The sequence below is a fragment of the Hemitrygon akajei genome, chromosome 1 (assembly GCF_048418815.1).
Source record: "Hemitrygon akajei chromosome 1, sHemAka1.3, whole genome shotgun sequence".
In the NCBI taxonomy this organism is placed as follows: domain Eukaryota; kingdom Metazoa; phylum Chordata; class Chondrichthyes; order Myliobatiformes; family Dasyatidae; genus Hemitrygon; species Hemitrygon akajei.
This window is the reverse complement of record NC_133124.1, coordinates 112,362,674-112,386,085: the sequence shown is the minus strand read 5'-3', so window position 1 is coordinate 112,386,085 and position 23,412 is coordinate 112,362,674. Positions and strand designations below refer to the sequence as shown.

Sequence of the window (23,412 nt, the reverse complement as noted above, 5' to 3'; positions counted from 1 at the left end):
TTAAAGCGGAGATATTACACTGTAATTGTACAGAGTATGGGTGAGGGTGCACCTGGAGTACTGCATGCTGTTCTAGGCTTTTTACTGAAATAAAGATATGCTGGCTTTGGAAGCTGGGCGAGGAGGTTCCTAGTTGATTCCAGAGATGAAGGGGTTCACCAATTAGGAGAGATTGAGTCATCAGGGACTACACTCACTGGAATTCAGAAGAATGAGAGAGGATCTTACAGAAACATATAAAATTATGTAACAAATAGATAGACGCAGGTAGTTGAGACTAGGACTAGGGGGCATATCCTCAAGATTCAGGGGAATAGATTTAGGATGGAGATGAGGAGAAACTGTTTTTCCCAGGGAGCAATGAATCTGTGGAATTCTCTGCTCAGGCAGCCAGTAGTGGCCAGATTATTAAAGACAGAGGATTCTGCTTAATTGGGCAGCCACTTATTTGGGACAATGTTTAAAGATTAAAAACAAATCCAGCAAATAGCTAGAATTCCATTCGTTTATTTGGGACATTTTGCTGCTTAATTGGGGCAGGAGTCTGTTGGTAAACAGTTCCTAACTAGTGTCAGACGCATGTACTTGTATAGCCATTGCATGTGCCTGTGTTAAAAAAAAATCAGTGATTTTTGTCACTGATAGTTAATGAGAAATAAGCATTAAGACAATTCAGAACTGTTTTGCTCACTGCAATTTAAAGCATTCAGGCTTGGAGATGCCAGAAAGAGCCAGGAGTGAAAATGAAACAATTTCACTACTGCAAGTTAGGACCTATGCAGAATTTAAAGATATCAATGATTATTTTGAATGCAGTAATGAAAATGAAGATTTGGGAGATGCAATTGTTGAAAATTGTATGAAGGCAGTTTTACAGTGTAATCTGCATGAGGTGTTTCCCCTATTTTTGTTTTTTGTAGTCAAACAAAAGAACACGGCAGCAAAATTCCTCCTTCAATAGCTATTAGTAATTAATACAGTTCTATAGTACTGTAGTAGTATTGAAACTGTTTTAATTTGTTCTGTATTTCATTAAAATACATAATTTGTTAGTCTGTTGTTAAACTGTAGTTTCTCTTTTTCATACTTTTTTAAACTATTTCCATTAGACTTCAACTAATTGGGGCAACCTCATAATTAGGCCTGAATGTACCAGGCTGATGTGTTCCAATTAACTGGAATCCACTGTATGTTTAAGACAGTTAGATAGATTTTAGCACAGCAGTGGAATTAAGGGTTACGGAGAAAAGGTAGGTACTGTAGTTGGAGCCGAGTCCATGGCCAGATCAACCATGATCTTATTGAATGGCAGACCAGGCTTGACGGGTCAGATGGCTAAATCCTGATCCTATTATGTTTTTATGTAAATTGCCTTAAACATAAGTGGATAGCAGGAGAATTGGTTTGAGACTAGTTTATAGGTATGTGAGACAGGCAACGGGGAAATAAGTGGAGGAAGTTTTGAGACTTCCTTAAAAGAGGGGCTGAATGGCCATAAGGGAATGTGAAAATAATATGACTTGAAGAATTTCATCTTGCATCAGCCCCGACTGGCCTACCCCTTTACTTGAAATCATGGCCCCCTGGTTCTAGACTCCTCAGAAAGGAAAAAGATCCTTCCCTTGCTGAGCCCTGTGTCAAGTATTTTGTATGCTCCAAAGAGGTCACTTTATTTCCCACTGAAGTCTAGAGAATGGAGTGCGAAGAGCCCACTAGTGCTAAAACAGAGACACCAATGGCACCTTGTACAGGCTCTACTGCTGATAAAGCAGATGCTCCATTGTTGCTAAGGGATGAGAACGCAGTCAGGTGTCCCAACCACATTAGTATTACTACATAGCTCTGCGAATTAGCTTGGGCACACACAAGCATTTCAGAACAGACTTGTCCCAATCTGCGGGTCTGCAATAAAACCTCTGTAAATACCACAATGTAGCATTTAAATATATTTTAGTATCTAGAGCATTGCAAAATGAACTCTGATTCTACAGTGCAAACACGAGGAAATCTGCAGATGCTGGAAATTCAAACAACACACACAAAATGCTGGTGGAACACAGCAGGCCAGACAGCATCTATAAAGAGAAGGGTCTCGACCCGAAACGTCAACAGTGCTTCTCCTTATAGATGCTGCCTGGCCTGCTGTGTTCCACCAGCGTTTTGTGTGTGTTGTCTGATTCTACAGGGCATTATTCTAGATAACCTTGTTAGATACTTTTCTGCCACTTTTCCCATTTCCCTTACATACAGTACAAGTAGTTCTTGATTTGAAAGGGTATCAAAGGTTTCAAGATGAAAACAGGAGAATGGGGCTGAAAGGGGAAAATAATCAGACATGAACAAATGGCAGAGCAGATGCAATGGGCTGAATAATCTAATTCTGCTCCTATTTCTTATAGTCTTACTCAAGACTAAACATTTGTGGGTTAAAAACAAAGGCTTGAATTTGTGCGGTATTTAACAATCAATGAAATCATCATTTTTAATATTGGAAATAAATTAAACAATTGTTTCCAGATTAAGCTCCCAAATCATTTATTTCAGTAATAGGAATTTAAGATCAGGAAGGGAAATATAAAGTAACAGCAAAATACTTGTTGCAAATTCTGTTATGTTTTGCAACTTCAGAACATTAAACTACTTCAAAGGAAGACAGAGGAGTCGAAAATGTGGGTCCAACTTTGTTTACTTTAAGCGAGTTGCACATGATGACGTTTGCAATTCTCGTATTTATACATATGACCTGTAATGAATTATTTAAAGGAACAAGAATGCTTAATCAACCAATATACTGTATATGCAAGATTACTGAAATATTAAATACACAACATATTAGTTAGAGTATTTCTGCAGCAATCAAGCATAGAATGAGCTAAAAAGACCATCTTTTCTTTCTCCTTGGGTAGATTCTCAAGGCCAAGAATAACTTAGTCCAACAAAATGGAGGATGCTTCTAGGTGACTACTTCTGTTGTGGGTGATCACTGCAGTCCATCCACCACATGGTCCTGATAGAGCATGGTCCAAGTCTAATGGAAAAAGTGGTCCAAGACAATTACAAGCCAGCTCTGCTCCCTGGAGTTCAAACACACAAAAAATACATAGACATATGCACTGTTCACTCAATGTGTTTCATATAATTTAGTTATAGCCTGGTGAATGTGACAGTAATCTAATCTAATAACTACTCACACTCCAGCCATACATAGATGTAGTTTAATCACACTGACAGACAGATATGTATACATATACTCTTGTCCACAGCAGGAGGAGCTGTACTTATAAAATAACAGTTGATTCAAGAGTCAACTAAAGTCAGGATTTGGGAAAGATATAAAGAAACAACAAATAAATCAAACTGTAAGATCCATAAAATACTAACATGAGCACGAATGCAATATACATCAAGATTAATAGAACATTTTTTTATTTAAAAGAACATGAGAAGCTAAAGAAAAATTGGGGCATTGTGTGTCTTATAAACTTAAATGCCTTACATTTTGTTAGCCCTCATTGTAGAGGAAGATGACATACACTTAGTTGCCACTTTATTAGTTACACCTGGCAGCACTTCAATGCATAAAGGAATGCAGACTTAGTCAAGAGATTCAGTTGTTGTTCAGCCCAAGCATCAGAATGGAGAAGAAATGTGATCTAAATGGCTTTGACTGTGGAATAATTCTTGGCGCCAGATGGGGTAGCTTGAGTATCTCAGAAACTGCTGTTCTTTTAGATCTTCATGCACATCAATCTCTAGAATTTACAGAAATTGTTGTGAGAGACAAAAAAAAAACAACCAGTGAGTAGCAGTTCTGTGGGCAAAAATACCTTGTTAATGAGAGAAGTCAGAGGAAAATAGCCAAACTCATTCAAGCTGACAGGAAGGCGACAGTAACTCAAATAACTACACATTACAACAGTAGTGTACAAAAGAGCATCTCTGAATGCACAACACCTCAAACCTTGAAGTGGATGGGCAAAGCAGTAGGGTTCTGTGCCTAATAAAGTGGCAAAATAATGTATATGAAATTCCACATAATAATGAATCAAGAACTAGCATTTACTAAAGATAAAATAAACACACTAAAATAAATCACACTGAAGACAGAATAACACTCAAATCCCAATAATTTCCATCTTAAGTTTTAAGGGAAGTAGTTGATGGTCTAGCCATGATCTTCAGAAGTTCAGTTCAGGAATTCAAGTTCACATTCATTGTCATAGGCATATATACACTGGGTAAATACATCATGAAAATTAGCTTTTTGCAGCAGCAGCACAGTACATACATTGGTTAACAAAAACTTAAAATAATAAATTATTCATAACCAATGTGACGAAGTAAACAGGAGTTTTCAGGTCTGTTCAACAATCTGATGACAGTGGGGAAGAAGCTGCTGTGGAATCTTGAGGTGTGGGTCCTCATGGCACCATTGAGAAGATGGCATTCAAATGGTGCAGATCCTTGATGACAGATATCACCTTCCTGAGACATTGAGTCTTGTGGATGTCTTCGACGGAATACTGCATATACAACTCCATTACTTAAGAAGGACTTAAGTCTAACCTTCCATGAGAATGTTATAGAATCAATAGTCTAATATCTATTGTGAGGAAGTTATTGGAATCTAGATAGATAGATAGATACTTTATTCATCCCCATGGGGAAATTCAACTTTTTTTCCAATGTCCCATACACTTGCTGTAGCAAAACTAATTACATACAATACTTAACTCAGTAAAAAAAAATATGATATGCATCTAAATCACCGTCTCAAAAAGCATTAATAGCTTTTAAAAAGTTCTTAAGTCCTGGAGGTAGAATTGTAAAGCCTAATGGCATTGGGGAGTATTGACCTCTTCATCCTGTCTGAGGAGCATTGCATTGATAGTAACCTGTCACTGAAACTGCTTCTCTGTCTCTGGATGGTGCTATGTAGAGGATGTTCAGAGTTATCCATAATTGACCGTAGCCTACTCAGCGCCCTTCGCTCAGCTACCAATGTTAAACTCTCCAGTCCTTTGCCCACGACAGAGCCCGCCTTCCTTACCAGCTTATTAAGACGTGAGGCGTCCCTCTTCTTAATGCTTCCTCCCCAACACGCCACCACAAAGAAGAGGGCGCTCTCCACAACTGACCTATAGAACATCTTCAGCATCTCACTGCAGACATTGAATGACGCCAACCTTCTTAGGAAGTACATTCGACTCTGTGCCTTCCTGCACAAGGCATCTGTGTTGGCAGTCCAGTCAAGCTTCTCGTCTAACTGTACTCCCAGATACTTGTAGGTCTTAACCTGCTCCACACGTTCTCCATTAATGATCACTGGCTCCATATGAGGCCTAGACCTCCTAAAGTCCACCACCATCTCCTTGGTCTTGGTGATATTGAGACGCAGGTAGTTTGAGTTGCACCATATCACAAAGTCCTGTATCAGTTTCCTATACTCCTCCTCCTGTCCATTCCTGACACACCCCACTATGGCCGTGTCATCAGCGAACTTCTGCACATGGCAGGACTCTGAGTCATATTGGAAGTCTGATGTGTACAGGGTGAACAGGACCGGAGAGAGTACGGTTCCCTGCGGCGCCCCTGTGCTGCTGACCACCGTGTCAGACCTACAGTCTCCCAACTGCACATACTGAGGTCTATCTGTCAAGTAGTCCACTATCCAATCCACCATGTGAGAGTCTACTCCCATCTCCGTTAGTTTGTGCCTTAAGATCTTGGGCACAAGATCTAAGACAGGTTGAATGATTATTTAGAGAAGCCTGAAATGATCAGAGAGAACAAGTAATATATTTGTAAAGATTAGGGTAAATCTAATGAAAACAACTCTATTTTTGGGTTAATAAATAAAGTAACAGTCATGCATTTATATGGCATCTGAAATGTGTTTGTTAAACTTTCATAGTTAAACTGAAGGAAAATGGTTAATCAAATGGGGGTTAAAGATTATGGAATGTACAGCATTTGATTTCAAAAGAATACCTCTTGATGTTTTATAGGTATCCATATGGGTTGTAGCTTCAGCTAGCCAATAGATCATTTAATGAATTAGGTAGCACTATAAATAGTGTGTTTCTATTGACACAAAGGTTAGTTGACCAATAAATGATGCAGATGGGAACATCAAGTTACAAAGAGACATTAACAGATTAAGCGAGTTTGCAAAATTGTGGCAGATGGATTTCAACAAAGATAACTGGGAAGTTTTCCAATCTCAGTAACTCTTGTTCTTAATTAAATTGTAAAATGCTAGAATGAAGGAAGGTTCAAAGTGATTCAAGTGTCTCCACAAATTTTTCTTAAATATGGAGCAGTCAATTACTTTAATAGACTACTTAAAAAAAGGAGTTTTTTTGTCCTAATACACAATTTCCTGGTATGCAAGGTATAAAAAATGCTGGATACATTCAACAGGTCACACAACATCTGTTACTTAGCGAGGAATAGAGTTAACATTTCAAGGTGAAGTCCGTTTGTCTGGATTCAGAAAACAACCCCAAAAATAAAACTCCATATGCTGGAAATCTGAAACATAATATGGAAAATGTAGGCCACTTTTCTGGGAAGAGAAACAGAAATGTTTCAGGTTGTTTATCTGATGCGCCATCAATAACTCTCTGAGATGTGAGGTGAGATATCAGCTTTTATTGACTGGAAGAAAGAACAAGCAGCAATTTACCACCATGCCACATCCTGGAGACTTAGAGCAGGGCTCAGGCTCCAATCGCCTTTATACCGGGGTCTGTGGGAGGAGTCACAGGAGCAGTCAGCAGTGGGGGCGCGTCCAGACAGGTATATGTAGTTCACCACATTATCAAGAAATCTTCCTTTTGTTCAGTATATTGATCCCCACAAAGGCAACAGAGAACTATGACAGGACAAAAGAAACTATGGTGGATTCAAGACAGGTTTCAGAAGGGTTAGGCTGGGATAAGACATCTGGCTTACAAGTTAATGAACACAATTGAAGAGAGAACATGATGGAGAAACTTTAAAGCTATCTAGTGAGAAAACAAAAGAATGTTATAACTGCTAAATACAAAGTTGTAGCAAACGACCAGCAGGTTAAGTAGTGCTAACACTTTGAGAAAACTTAAACTATTACAGATGGATGACCACAGCAGTTCTAATGATACAAACAGAAAATGTGGGTTAACTCGACCGAGTTTGGGAAGCCACAATCTTCCCATAAGAAAGAGAAGATGCCATACCTCTCCCAACAGTGCAGAGCTTCCTTTTCAGCCTAAATTACAGGCTTGTGTCTATGGAATGGGACTGGAACATGTAACCTAGTGACCCAGAGTCAAATAAGCTATCCACTGATTACACCGCCACATGAGACGATGAAATGGATACGATGTATTTTGATATTCCTATTGGCACATTTCAATACTTGTGTAAAGAAATGTTCCAAAGGATCATGTTCATGTAGGCTGCCACAATCAACTGGATTGAGGTTTCAGGAATAGCCTTATCCAATCAGACCAGCGCTTGAAGAGTCAGTGACAGAATCTGTGGAACTTGTACTGTAATGCAGATATAGGCAGCAGGGCTACGTTGCAGTATTAAATGGCAATGTCATCAACATTGTGTACCTTTGAAGCAAGCCATATGCTATTTTTAAAATAATATTTTGATAAAAGCAGCATCATACTCAATCAGCAAACATCACCATTCCTTTTATAAGATTCTGACTCATCAGGAAGGTAGACATGGTTAGCAGTCATTAAGAAGCCAATTCATATAAAGTAATTCCATTTTATTCATTGAAGTGCAACACCCTCTCATGCTGAGCATGTGGTGTCATCCATAATTTAATGCAGACCACTCTCAATTCTAAGTTAAAAGGTTCTGCATTCAAAGACTCTGCACAATCAACAATGAATATACTACCAAAGTATTTAATTGGCAGGGAAGTACTTTGGCATATCCTAAGTCTATGAACCATGCAGTAGAGATTCAAGTCTTTATTTTATACCAGGCTGTTATTCTATCACAACTATGAAGGTGCTGACTCATGCTAGTGTTTAGTTCCTCCAACATCCATCATCTTCCCAGTCTTCCTCCTGGTGGCTTTTCTTGAGAATTGGTAGTTTGCTGTTTACATACCCACCCACCTCAATCGCCCTTGAATCTCATCCTAATTGCCTCACTGTAAACCAGGATTCTTCTTGTTACACGGTTGGCTTAGTTTGACAATAACTGGCGCACAAAGAGTCAGTCAGAAACTTCAGTAGATGATGATGCAATTCCAAGTTCCAAATTCACTTACTGCATCATCAAATGAAATTATTTTTCTGCTCCAGGAATTACTCAGCACTTACAAAGCAGTCATCCATTACTGAATCGCCTAGAGATGACTGAAAGACGAACTGGAAACCACACAGTAGTGCCAACTCCTAATCACTGACTCAATACTAATGAGATAGCTCAATTGATTTTTAAAATATCTGTTGCTAGAAGTGTCCTTTCTGGATTGGCAATGAGAAATAATCGCATGATCACTATTCCTTAATGCAACCTGTCATTACTGCAGATCAAAAAGGCAATCAGAAGAATGTGAGACCTTGTAGAACATATAGTTCATCAGTCATTCCTTCCACTGAATATGTGAGAAAATAATTGTTTCTCATTTATTTAATTTCATAAAATGTTTTAAATTACAGGATGTTGGCATCGGGGGAAAGGCTAACATTTATTGCCCAACCAAATCTGCTCTCTGTAAAAAGGATACACGTTCAGTGAGGTTTTAATATCCAACAGTGTCTATTGCAGAGTATGATGACTATACACATTGAGAGATAAAGAGCAAAGTGCATGCAGTTTGTTCAAAGGCTCTTCACAAGAGGTCTTTGGAACTTTTTGTGTAGTATGAATAGCAGATAGTTATATGGCACAATCCCTAAAAATTAACAGAGCAACAATTACTGTTCACAATCAGTACAGGTGCCCAAGGAATTCTGAAAGAAGGGCGAGGGTGGGGTTGTGTTCCCAGGAAAAAGTACTTACGAGTCATAAAACACTACAGCACAGACATGCCATTTGGCTCATCTAGTCTGTGCCACAACATTAATCTGCCTAGTCCCATTAATCTACCCCCGGAACATGGCCCTCCATACCCCTCCTATCCTTGTACCCATCCAAATTTCTCCTTAATGTTGAAATCGACCCCACATTCACAACTACGCTGGCGGCTCATTCCACACTCTCACCACCTTCTGAGTGAATAAGTTCCTCCTCGTGTTCCCCATAAACTTTTCACCTTTTACCCTTAATCGATGACATCTATTGTAGTCCCATCCGACCTCAGAGGAAAAAGCCTGCCTGCATTTGTCCTCAAGAACCTCATTTGTTCCACCTGCCTATACCTGCTCTGCACCTCCTTCCTTATCTTAGGCCTCAATATCTCAAAAACCAAGGTTCCCTAAACTTGCTATCCTTGTCTTTTATTCTGACAAGAACATACTGTAAAGTATGGATCTATTTCTTTTAAAGCAATGATCCCCCCCCCCCACCCTTAGCATTATGTATTGATTAGTTGTTCAACACTTTATAGATAGATAGATAGATACTTTATTCATCCCCATGGGGAAATTCAACTTTTTTTTTCCAATGTCCCATACACTTGTTGTAGCAAAACTAATTACATACGTAGCTTCCAGCCTGATGGCATTGAACTTCCAGTAATGCCCCCCCCCCCCCGGCCTTTTCCCCACCTCACTTTATATCCTTGCCTGCCCATCACCTCCCTCTGGTGCTCCTCCGCCCTTTTCTTTCTTCCATGGCCTTCTGTCCTCTCCTATCAGACTCCCTGTTCTCCAGCCCTGTATCTTTTTCACCAATCAACTTCCCAGCTCATGCCTCCCCTCCTGATTTCACCTATCACCTTGTTTTTCTCTTTTAAATCTACTCATCTTTTTTCTCGTCCAGTCCTGCCGATGGGTCTTGGCCCAAAACGTCGGCTGTACTTTTCTCCCCCCATAGATGCTGCCTGGCCTGCTGAGTGCCTCCAGCATTTTGTGTGTGCGTTGCATCGATGTGGCAGATCCTCCCATGATGCAAGTGACTGTTGGTTCAAACCCAAAAAGTCTGCAGGAAGTGTCACAGACAAGGTCAGAGAGAGAGGATGTGCCAGGCAGACAAGAAGTGCGACCAGGTGAAGTCTCAAACACAAAACTAAGCAAATGCTTTAAAGTTACCAAATGTAAAACAGGATCAGACAACATAGAGTCTGATAAATGTAAGCTGTCATGCCTAGAACTGCATAGTATTACTGAAGCAGATTGCAGTATAATAGGGATCACAATAACTGTGCCTGGCATAAAACTGGAAATGCAACTGGATACAGGGTCAGCTGAGTCTATAATTCCAGGGGCTGACTACAACAGACTGTTAGAGAAGACCTCAGTGATGCTAAGGGCCTACACAAGTGAAAAGGTGTCTCCCAAAGGCAAACTGAAGGTGAATTTGATGTATGGAGGCCAAGCACAGCAGTTAGAACCTTGTGTATTGAAAAGTGGAGAGCCAGCACTTTTTGGACGTGAGAGGTTGAGAAAAATCCAACTAGACTGGCACTCGATCAGAGCTCTCAATGTGGCATCAACAGGCAAGAACTGCCCAAACGGTAGCACTAACCAGAGACTAGCACAGCTGCTTAATGCTAATGAGAAGAAGATCGGTAAACTCCAAGGCATGAAGGTCAATTGAACTGAATGAAGCAGCAACACCAAGATTCCACAAGCGTATCCAGGGCACGGCGTCCTAAAATGGATGCTGAACTACAGACCTTGGAGGCGTCTGGAAATCTCTCCAAGATTGAGTGGAGCGAATGGACCATGTTGCCCCAGTAATCAAGAAAGAAATGACTGGAGCCATTTCCATATGTGGGAATTTCAAGGTGAGTATCTACCTGGTGCTGTGTACTGTGCAGTATCCTCTACCATGAAGTATCCCCTGACATGAATAGAAGACATTCTTGCATCTTTGGCAGGTGGGGAGAGGGTTTCAAAGATTGACTTATTACAAATGGAGATTGAGGAGTCAAGCAGGAAGTTCCTCACAATCAACACTCACAAGGGACTGTTCCAGTATCATTTTTGGCATCGCATCAGCTCCAGCAATTTGGCAAAGGGCAATGGACCAAGAGCTCCAAGATATCCCAGGAACATAATGTTACCTTGATGACATCATCATGACTGGCAAAAATGACAAAGATCACCTCCAGAACCTTGGTAACCAGGCTGAGTGAGTGTGGTCTGTGAGCAAAGTGAGAGAAATGTGGGTTTTTCAAAAATGAAGTCTAATATTGTGGACATGTCATTGACAAGCATGGCTTACATAAGTCACAAGAGAAGACTAAAGCAGTGCTACAGGTACCCAAACTGAAAAATACGTCACAACTCAGATCACACTTGGGCCTTGTAAACTACTACCACCTGTTCTCCCAAGCATTGCTGGACCATTCATGGACTCAATGTTTCTGATTGCCGTGGATGCTCATTCAATGGCCGGAGTCAATTAAGTCAACCACCTCTGCAAAGACTGTCTCCACCCTGAGGACTATCTTTGCCAGAAACGGCTTACCAGAACAAACTGTGAGTGACCACAGACCACAATACACATCAGAAGAGTTCCGACTGTTCATGAAGAAAAATGGCATCAGACATTTCAAGTCAGCTCCTCACCACCCAGCAATGAATGAGTTAGCTGAAGGTTTATCCAAACTTTCAAGAAGTCCATTAAAGCGATAGACAAGGAGGACATTCTTCTACAGCACAAGGTGGACAACTTCCTTTTTGTGTATCTGAACTCAGTTCATGCAGTGACAAATCAAACACCTGCAATGCTGTTCATGAACAGGATTCTGAGATCTCGCATAGACTTCAGGAAACCAGATCTACGGAGGGAAGTGCAGAATAAACAATTCAGCCAGTTACCAAGTGAAGCAGCAAAGAGCTGTGAGATTGGACAGGAATTCCTAGCGTGTGATTACTGAGAAGACAAGTGGACACCCGGTGGGATAGCTACAAGAACTGGACCACTGATGTACACAGTGGATGTTGGAGATCAGACATGGGGACGTCATGTGGACCAGATACTGGATGCCCACCCAAGATGACTGCATCCAACAAGGCGGACACAGTCACCGGACTTGCCTCTCAGTGATGATCATGTCACTGACAGCAACATGACACTGGAAACTGAGAATGTTGTCTTAAATAAGACACCTACCAACTCTGATGCCACTCCACAGGCCCACAGGCACAACGAGAATGTTATTGTTAACGAGACTCCTCCCAAATCTGATGCCACTCCACAGGCGCTACCCTGAAGGAAACAGAGTGCTTCCCAAAAGACTGAACCTTTAGAACTGTGAACCTAGTTATGGACTGTTACTGTGAAAGCATGTTTATTTGGAATATGGGTTTATGAAAGGGAAATTCAATGTTTTCTACATATACAGTTTTATGTTGCATTAATCTAGATGGGAGGAAGTGTAATGTATGGATCTATTTCATTTAGAACAATGCCCCCCCCCTTAGCACTACATATTGATCTGTTGTCTGCATGTGGTTTGTTGTCTATGCATGCACATTGTTCTCTCTCTCACACGCAAAGTGAATACACCAGTTAAAGCCATCTCCCACGTGTGTGCTTATTTAATCGATATGTAGTTGTGCACAGTCACAACACAGATTGTGTACTCCCAAAATTTCACTTTTGAAGGCCTCCCACTTACCAAGTACATCTTCATCAAAAAACAACCTGCCCCATTATACACTTGCCAGATTCTTTCTGATACCATCAAAATTGGCCTTTTCCCAATTAGTAAATCTCAACCAGAGGGCCAGACCTATCCTTATCCATAATTACCTTGAAACTAATAGCATTATGATCACTAGATGCAAAGTGTTCTCCTACACAAACTTCTGTCACCTGCCATGTCTCATTCCCTAATAGGAGATCAGTAATCACACTCTCTCTATTTGTGACTTATTTGTACTGATTAAGGAAACTTAAGACCATAAGATGATAAGACAGGAACAGAATTAGGCCATTCAGCCTATTGAATCTGTTCCACCATTCCATCATGGCTGATCCTGGAATCCACTCAACCCCATACACCTACCTTCTTGCCATATCCTTTGATGCCCTGATTTGATCAGGAAACTATCAACTTCCACCTTAAATATACCCATGGAATTGACCTCCACTGCAGTCTGTGGAAGAGCACTCCACAGCTTCACCACTCTGGCTAGAAAAAGCACCTCCTTACCTCCATTCTAAAAGGTCACCCCTCAATTTTGAGGCTATGCCCTCTTTTTCTGGTTACCCCCACCATAGGAAACAAACTCTCCACATCCACCCTATCTAGTCCTTTCAACATTCGGTAGGTTTTAATGAGATCCCCACACATTCTTCTAAATTCCAGTGAGCGGCCAAACACTCCTCATATATTGACCCTGGAATCATCCTCACGAACCTCCTCTGGACTCTCTACAATGACAGCACATCCTTTCTGTGATTTGGCGCCCAAAGCTGTAGACGATACACCAAGTGCAGCCTGATTAGTATCTTATAAAGCCTCAGCATTATCTCCTTGCTTTTATATTCTATTCCCCTTGAAATAAATGCCAACATTGCATTTGCCTTCTTTATCACAGACTCAACCTGTAAATTCATCTTCTAGAAGTCTTGCATGAGGACTCGGACTCTCTGCATCTCTGATGTTTGAACCTTTTACCAAAATGCATTATCATACATTTCTCAACACTGTATTCCATCTACCACTTCTTTTTGCCCATTTTTCCAATTTGTCTAAGTTCTGCTACAATCACATTGCTTCCTCAGCACAACCTACCCCCCACCTATTCCCACCAAACTTTGCCACAAAGCCTTCAATTTCATGAACACATTAGATAATCTATTTTCCATCCAGTCCCTTTACAGTATGAAAGTCCCTAGTCAATATGCAGAAAGCTAAAATCAACTACGATCACAACCTTATGTTTCTTGCAACAGTCTGTGATCTCTCTGCAAATTTGCTTCTCCAAATCTTGCAGACTGTTGGGAGGTCTATAATATAATCCCATTAACCTGGTTATACCTTTCTTTTTCCCCTGTTCTACCCATAAAGCCTTACTAAATGAGCTCTCCAGTCTGAGCACTGTTGTGACATTTTCCCTGACTAGTAATGGCAGCCCATGCCCTTTAATCCCTCTCGCTATAATCACGTTTAAAACCATGGAACCCTGTAACATTGATATACCAGTCCTGCCCCTCCTGCTATCATGTCTTACAAGTGGCTACAATGTCATAATTCCACGTGCTGATCCACGCCGTAAGTTCATCCACCTTTCCTACAATACCCCTTGTATTGAAATTTATGCAGCTTAGAACCATGCTCAACTTATTGATTCCCAACTTTGTATGTAGGCTTAACAACATCTTTCTCTACAATTGTTCTGGCACTTCTGTTTCCATACCCCTGCAACTCCTGTTTAAACCCAACAACCGCATAGCACTAGCAAACCTTCCTGCTAAGAAAGTAGTCCCCTTCCAGTTCAGGAGCAAACTGCCCCTTATGTACAGGTCCCACCTTCCCTGGAAGAGAATCTAATGATCCAAAACTCTGAAGCCCTTCCTCCTGTACCATCTCCTTAGCCATGTGTTAAACTGTCCGATCTTCTTATTTCTGGCCTCACTAGCAAATGGTACGGGTAGCAATCCTTTAACTTCGCATCTAACTCCCTAAACTCACTTTGCAGAACCTCATCCCTCCTTCTTCCCATGTCATTGGTACCAGCATGGACTTTGACCTCTGTCTGATGACCCTCCCACTCAAGAATGCTGTGGACTCGATCCGAGATGTCCTGGACCCTGGCATCCACGGGGCAACAGACCGTCCAGGAATCTTGTTCTCGTCCACAGAACCTTTTTTCTCTTCCTCTAACCAATGAATTCCCTATCGCTACAGCTACCCCCTGAGTCATAGAGCCAGAGACCTGACCGCTGTGGCTTTCCTCTGCTAGGCCATTCCTCCCCCAACAGTAAACAAAACGGTACACCTATCGTTCAGGGGAATAGCCACAGGGGTATTCTGCACTGGCTGCCTATCCCCCTTCTCTTGATGGTCACTCAGTTACCAACCTTAATCGCTGGGCACTGCAGAGAGTGGTACAGTCAGCCCAGCACATCTGTGGATGTGAATTCCACTCTGGTGAGGAGAGGACACTTATAGCAGCAGGTGCAGAAAGAAGATCATCGGAGACACCAGTCACCCCATCCATAAACTTGTTCAGCTCCTTCTGTCTGTAAACGGTACTGCAACATTGAAGCCAGGACCAACAGGCTGTGGGACAGATCCTTTCAACAAGCCATTAGATTTTTATATTCACATCTCTGTATATTGCAATGGAGACATAATGCAAAGATTTTTACTCCCACACATTGTGGGATGGATGCAAGATTTAAATAAATTCTAAATTCTGTGTCCTGCACCTTGGCTGTTACAACCTACCCATCGACCCCTCGGCCTCCCAGGTGATCCGGAGTTCATCTGGTTCCAGTTCCAACTCCTTAACACGGTCTTTTTGAAGGGGCAGCTGGATGCACTTCTCATCAGTGTCATCAGAGACACTGGAGGTCTCTCTGCCTTCCCAGATGCCACAAGAGGAGCATTCAGCTATCCTACCTGGCATCCCTACTGCTCTAAGTATTCAATAAGAAAAAGAACAACTACGAAAAAACCTACCTATGGCCTGTCCTTGTTGAAGCCTCGATGAACCAAAGCCACAACTCCCCACTCTAACACTGGTGCACCTACACAATGGTCACTCCCAGAATGGCTGATCCACCTAAACACAACTTCTTTTTATTGCAATTGCAAAGTGCCTGATTGCGCCTAATCCAATGTCTCCTTGGGAACTGTGGCACACAAAAAATATGTGCCAGCTGCTCTGATTGCTTCTTCTAAACTCTTTCTCCCTCTATATATTCCAATGTCTCCTCAGGAACTTTTTAAAAAATATTGTACAATCCTTTTCAGAATTTTAATTGCATTCTGTTATCCCCATGCAATGCCCTGGTTCACATCTTTACTGTTATGCAGTAGGTGTTTCATTTAGCAGTTCTGTAAGAGCAGTCTTTTCTGCTTTCAGCCTGTCTGGGTTATTGTTGAAGATGAGGGATGACGTGGAATGTGTGCCGTCTAGTTAGGGGGAGGTTTTCTTGGTGAGGAACACTAAGGTTGGTCTTGGTTTTTTTTTGTTTCAGCGGGAGATGAAGGGAGAAGACACTGGGGGGAACCGGTCGTAGGATACGATCTGGTGGGAGACCCATTTGTTTGAGATGGACTGTGAGCAATGTTTGGAAGGTGTTGTGTGCTTCCATGCAGATCGAGGGCCCAGCACATGAGTGACTGAGAAGTTCAAGATAAGATCCAACTTGTGCACACTTGACTGTCCAATTAAAATGGGCCCCTTTCTTTTTGTTTTCTTTACTAAACCTTTAGTTAAGATTCATAAATATAATTCCTTTAATCGTATGCAGCGTACTGTCTGTCATTTCGTGGCACTAATTTGTAACAGGGTAGCAAATTACCCAGCATCCACACAAACCGCGGTTTGGGGTGGAAGAGCCATTTCAGTTTCACGAGTTTGAACGACCGAAGAGTGTTTTCCCTAGACCTACACAGCCAAGGAAACCAGGGAGGTTTCACTTAAAAACAGCAAAGAAATAAATAATAAGTACAAAAATAAATTAGGCTCACCAAATACCTGCATAAACATAAATAAGACTAAATTGAAATTAAATATTAAGGAATCTTGAGCCATCAGAATAAAATCACTTACTGGGATTTTTCATAACACAATGTAGTGTCATCTATTGGTATACCAATCTTTTAACTTGTTTTTTTACACAAATTCTGGGGGAGTAAATTTAATTCTGTTTCTCAAATTTTCTGTGCAGTGATGTGTGCATTTCAAGAGAGTGTATTTCTGAAACTCAGATGGCTATAAAATTGATGTGTGTCCGGTGTGTGTGTGTGGCGGGGGGTAGTCACCTGTATTACATTTTCAACATGCTCGAGAAAATGGAGGTAAGCAACAAATCCATGCGACGTACACCTACAGTGCAGCAACAGTGCAAGCTTTTATAGAACATCGAGCTCTGAATGTTTCGGTTTGCACTATTCAGGCAGTGAGCAAAGGCCAGCTTTCCCTTAGTTAAAATGGCAGCAAGATATAACAATAATACATGCCATCTATCTCTGCATAATTACACTTCTAAATAGAGGGGAAAAAAAGCTCAACAGGTCACAAAATGTAGATCAATGTAGATTTCGGGCACACCAATCAAATCACCTCAAGGATACTTATCAGAGAAGCGTGCCATTTCCAGATGGGGGGGTGGAAGGGGGAGGGAAGGGTTGGGTTTACTGGAGCGGCCATTTGTTCTAATAAATCCTGGATAGTGCACAATAATTCATACTATATTAAAATGAGCAAATGTAATTTGTGCACACGAAGCAAACACACAACTAATAACACAATAGCACCACCATCTGGAATCTCGAACATCACCGTAGTTAGTATGTTCTCTGTCTAATACAAATTTCAGGGTATCAGAGGAATTCTGATGTTTTGACATGCCTGTTCTGATTTCATAACTGAAATATTTCAAAACTTGCTGGAGCTATGGATCTAATGTCCTCTTGTAGGAGGGTGGCAATGTGCCTTCAGCATCAGAAATACACATCCATCCATATCATGCCTTTCTCTGCTAGTCCAAAGGATGACAAAGTATACACAAACTTAACTGTAGTGCTGAAGAGAGAGAAAGAATGGCAGAATGTTCAATCCAGCCTGTCCTATGTATTTACACTATCTAGAATTTAACAATATATACTCTGCAACCCACCCAAAACCATGAAGTTTTTGGGGAACAGACAAAAAAATTTAAACAATCTTATGCCAGATGGTAATATTCCTCTTTGACATCACAAGTTCAGAAGATTGCTCCAATACTAATTATTCTGTTTTTGTAATGGTGATCTCATTAAAAGATGAAGGTGCTCGCTCTTGAAGGAATATAGTGAATCAGCTTCCACTGGCATGAGATAGCAGCTAGTTCTGGAATCTCTGCAAAAGGAATCACCCTGAAAGTTTTCACACAATTTAAAAGTTACCCCTGATTCTCCCTAATCCAGCTAACTGGAATAAAAGTCTCAATCCATAGGCAACCCATTCCTTTCATTACAAGGTGATACTTGATCATGACTCTCAATACATTCTTCTCTCAATCCAGATGATCTAGTTTGATAACCAAATCGCTTTGCCCAGAAAACACATGAAATATTCATAGAAACAATGAATGGCAGAACTTTGTAAAACATTGATTAGGCCTCAGCTGGAGGAGTATTATGCCAAATTCTGAGCAGAATAAGGAAGATGGTTTACTGAGCAATTACAGGATATAGAGAGAAAAATATGTGGTTGGATTTAAGAGAGATGTTCAAGATGATGAGGGGCAATGATAAAGAAACACAAACCACTTCTAATAGCAGGATAATTGGTAACCAGAGGACACAGCTTTGTAATTGACAATTATCCTATTGACTGGAGGTCAGACCTATCCATTCTCCATAACTTGTAATGCTCTGTTGCATCTCACCGTTACTGAGACATATACAAGGTTGGACATATAGGAGCACAGTCCCATCTAATAATCATCATTTAACAAAATATCTACAATGACATATGTGCATATGAATGACTATAACAAAAATATTATGCAAGACTGCCCCAACAAAAGCAGGCAAAATGAGTCCTACGCAAGGCCCAACAGGGATGATAGGAGCCTGTTTGGAGGGTTAAACATTTCCAGAATGGAACAACAAATATTCATTTCATTTGGGCAATAATATGACAAGACAAAACTATTTTAATAAAAACATTGCAGATTCTTTAAATCTGTAGCTAAAATAGAAAATGCTTGTAATACTCATCAAGTCAGTCAATCTCCATAGATGAGTTTAGGTATCAGGTGTGCGACTTCCATTCCATTTTCAATGGAAAGATCCATATCACCAGTTTATCTTCCTTCTTTTCTTTAGTAATGACTGTTCTGCTGAGTGCTTCCATCATTTTGATTCCTCTTCCATTGTTGGGACCAAAAGTATGAAGTTAAAGAATCAATTTTTTTCCCCAGAGAATGATATGGAAGTGATATGCACGTGACGGGGTATAAGTAGGGTAAGAAAGGGAGGAGGTAGTACTGCATCAGAAAGATTTGTGAACAATCCAGCAGTATCCAAAACAATTGTTAATAAATGAAATCAACATGTTTCTGTTTAATGACCTTGCATCAAAGATAGTCAGAATCAGAATCAGGTTTATTATCACCGGAATGTGATATGAAATTTGTTGAGTTCGTAGCAGCAGTTCAATGCAATACATAACATAGAAGATAAAAAATAATAATAAATGAGTAAGTGAATTTTATTCAGTATACTTTTATGGATTTTTACAGTTTACTTTTACAGTTTACGGATATTGAATAGATTAAAAATTGTGCAAAAAACCAGAAATACTATATATTAAAATAAAGTGAGGTAGAGTCCAAGGGTACAATGTCCATTTAGGAATGGGATGGCAGAGGGGTAGAAGCTGTTCCTGAATCGTTGAGTGTGTGCCTTCAGGCTTCTGTACCTCTTATCTGATGGTAACAGTGAGAAAAGTGCTGGGTGCTGAATGTCCTTAATAATGGACACTGCCCTTCTGAGACACCGCTCCTTGAAGATGTCCTGGGTACTTTGTAGGCTAGTACCCAAGATGGAGCTAACTAAATTTACAATCCTCTGCAGCTTTTTTCTGTCTTGTGCAGTAGCACCCCACTCCCATACCAGACAGTTATGCAGCCTCTCAGAATACTCTCCACAGTACATCTATAGAAGTTTTTGAGTGGATTTGTTGACATACCAAATCTCTTCAAACTCCTAATAAAGTATAGCAGCTGTCTTGCCTTCTTTATAATTGCATCAATATGGTGGGATCCTCAGAGATCTTGACACCCAGGAACTTGAAATTGCTCACTCTCTCCACTTCTGATCCCTCTATGAGGATTGGTATGTGTTCCTTCATCTTATCCTTCCAGAAGTCCACAATCAACTCTTTCATCTTATTGATGTTGAGTTCCAGATTGTTGCTGTGGCACCACTCCAGTAGTTGGTATATCTCACTCCTATATGCCCTCTCATCACCACCTGAGATTCTACCAACAATGGTTGAATTGTCAGCAAATTTATAGATGGTATTTGAGCTATACCTAGCCACACAGTCATGTGTATACAGAAAGTAAAGCAGTCGGCTAAGCACACACCCCTGAGGTGCGCTAGTTTTGATTTTCAGTGAGGAAGAGATGTTATCACCAATCTGCACAGATTGTGGTCTTCCGGTTAGGAAGTCGAGGATCCAATTGCAGAGGGAGGTACAGAGGCCCAGAGGCATGCTTAAGTTTGTGGAATATTTTGAGGAAGGAACAAAGGGGTTGATGAGGACAGTCTGTTTGATGTAGTTTAAATGGATTTTAGCAAAGGCTCATAATTGCCAATTGCAGCAGTAATTGCAATCACCAAGACTGGGGGGTGTGGTGAACAGCAAGGAGCTCTATTAAAACTTGCAGCAGAATCTGGACCAGCTGGAAAAATGGCAGATGAAATTTAATGCTAACAAGTGTTGCACTTTGGGAGGATAAACCAGAGTAGGACTTAGGGCACTGCAGAACATGGTAGAACAGAGGGATCTGGGAATACAGATCCATAATTCCTCAAAGATGCCATCACAGGTAGATAGGGTTGTAAAGAAAGCTTTTGGCACATTGGCCTTCATAACTCAAAGTATTGAGTACAGGAGTAGGAATGTTACGTTGAAGTTGTATAAGACATTAATAAGGCCCAATTTGGAGCATTGTGTGCAGTTCTGGTCATACCCCTACAGGAAAGATGTAAATAAGGTTGAAAAAATACAGAGAAAATTTACAAGGTTGTTTCTGGACCAGAGTTATAAGGAAAGACTGAATAGATTCAGACTTTATTTTTTTGGAACATAGAAGATTGAGGGGAGAATTGACAGAGGTATACAAAATTATGAGGCTATAGATCGGGTAAATACAAGCTGGCTTTTTCCACTGAGATTGGGGTGAGACTCAAATTGGAGGTCATGGGTTAAGAAGGAAAGGTGAGATATTTAAGGGAAACATGAGGGGCAACTTCTTTGCTCAGAGGGTGGTGAGGTGTGGAATGAACTGCCAGTGAAAGTGGTGAATGCAGGTTTGATTTCAACATTTAAGAGAAGATTTGGATGGAAGGGCTATGGTCCAGGTTCAGGTAGATGGGACTAGGCAGAATAATTGTTTGGCACAAATAGACTGAAAGGCCTGTAGTTCTCTATGACTATGACTCTATAAACCATGACATGGCAGCCTGACAAAAATTTAGAAGTCTGTGGGATCTAACAGAGAGTGGCAACCTGGATCCAGAATTGGCTCAGTGGCAGAACACAAAGGGGAAATCGCTGACAAGTGCTTCTGCAGTTGGAAGGTTGCTGCCATTGACATCCTACAAGGCTCAGCATTTGGCCCTTTACTTCTGTTGCACATATTAGCAATTTAAACCAAAACGTAGGAGGTATGATAAAGATTGCAGATGATACCAAACTTAGCAGTTTGGGAAGAAAGCTTTAACCTGCAGGAAAATATAGATGAAATCATCATTTAGCAGGGGACTGGCAAATAGAATTTAATCCAGAGAAGGTTGGATCTATTTGGGAAGGTCCAACAAGATGACCAAATATACAATGGAATCAGAATCAGGTTTATCATCACTGATTATGTAAAATTTGTTGTTTTGCAGAAGCAGTACAGAGCAAGACAAAACATTTACTAATAAGTTACAAAAATAGTGCAAAAGAGGGAATAGTGTTCATGGACCAGTCAGAAATCTAGTGGAGGAGGGGAAAAACATTGAGTGTTGATCTTTAGATTCATGTGTCGCCTCCCTGATGGCAGTAATGTGAAGAGGGCATGGGTAAGGGGCTTCAATGATGGATCCCACCTTCTCAGGACATCACCTCTTTAAGACATCCTCCATAGTGGAGAAGGATGTGTCCTCGATGGGACTGGCTAAGAGGAGTACTCAGAAACAAAGGGACCCTCAAGTGATCCAAAGATCACTTAAGGATCCAAAGATCTTAAAAGTAACAGGACCAGTCAATAAGGTAATTAAAAAGATAAAGGGGATAGTTCCTTTATTAGGCAAGGCATAGTATATAAAAGCAGGGAGGTTATGTTCTGGTTAGGCTACAGATGATGATCTGTACAGTTCCAATAACCATAATTGACAAATTACAAACCTTCATTGTGCAAAGATGTGGATGTGATTAGCAAGGATGCTGTCAGGACAGAACAATAGTAAGAAATAGAGACTGGATTAGTGAAGGTTGTTTTCTTTGGAACTGAGAAAGCTGAAAGGCGACTTAAATATGAAAAATTTGGAAAGGCTAATTTTGAGTTAATTGAAAGGAAATATTTTTTTCCAGAGGAGCTACAAATGAATAATTGTTATGCAGAGTGCAGAAGGAATCTGAAACTGAACGGTTTAAACGATGGTAAAGATAGAAACCTTAAGCAAATTAAAAATATACTTGGAAGTTTTAAGAGCTGAGGTGAGCAGCACAGACTACGTCAGTAAAAGAACCAACCAGTAGCAAGATCCAAGTTGTGCAGTCACTGACGTCACGTTATAGCCAATGGTGCCATTGTATCATCGATGTCGCCACGATTTACCGCTCTATCTCCGCATCGGCCGGATTTCGGGAAGCGCCACTATAGTAGGAATTACCACGGAGGGGAGGGCGGCTGCAAATAAACGGAATGGGCGATTAAGTACGAGAGAAGTGAAAGCCACTCCGTTTGGTCAGTTTTCTAAACAGAGCAAGACCCACCTTTTTACATTTTGCACCGTTGGGACATGTCCCGTCCTAGAACCCGCTGAGCCCCCTGCACCAACATAACATAGCGCTGCCACAGTCGCGGGATGGGCGGTGACGTCACCGGCAGGGGCGGTGACGTCAGACTCCGGACAACATGGCGGCTGAGTCATCGGGAGCGGGGCTGTGAGTAAACAAGCGGGCTCCGCGCTGCGGCCGGCTCCTAGGGGCTTGGTCGCTGGACAGAACGGATAGTAATAGCCCAACAGGCGGGGCTGCGGTTACAGGGGCGGGCGGCAGATGTTCGTGATCGGTGGCGCAGGCTGAGCCTACGCCCTTTACACCGTGTACAGTGATGGAGTGGGACTAGCAATGTATAACACAGTTACCACACCGAGTTACTGTATATGGTACA

At 41.1% G+C, this 23,412-nt stretch overlaps 1 protein-coding gene and 1 long non-coding RNA gene across 3 annotated transcripts in view; one reads left to right on the top strand and one right to left on the bottom strand.

Annotated features, from left to right (window-relative positions):
- Positions 1 to 2,668: 2,668 nt before the first annotated feature.
- LOC140729952 (uncharacterized) lies at positions 2,669 to 23,144 on the bottom strand. The gene is made up of 3 exons (XR_012099441.1): positions 23,013 to 23,144; positions 22,770 to 22,926; positions 2,669 to 3,028 (listed from the first exon to the last, which is right to left on the bottom strand). It is a non-coding gene; the product is annotated as an uncharacterized lncRNA (long non-coding RNA).
- Positions 22,872 to 23,412, top strand: part of abhd5a (abhydrolase domain containing 5, lysophosphatidic acid acyltransferase a) — a 39,785-nt gene continuing 39,244 nt past the window's right edge. Inside the window, exon 1 of one of the 2 annotated variants that reach the window (XM_073050120.1) lies at positions 22,872 to 22,983. Coding sequence is in view for 1 of the 2 variants with exons in the window: in XM_073050111.1 (XP_072906212.1) it covers positions 23,155 to 23,183 (29 nt within the window). In the remaining variant the exon portion in view is untranslated. Of the gene's footprint in view, positions 22,984 to 23,012; positions 23,184 to 23,412 lie in introns of those variants that run through there. The other variant, XM_073050111.1, reaches the window with a different exon arrangement.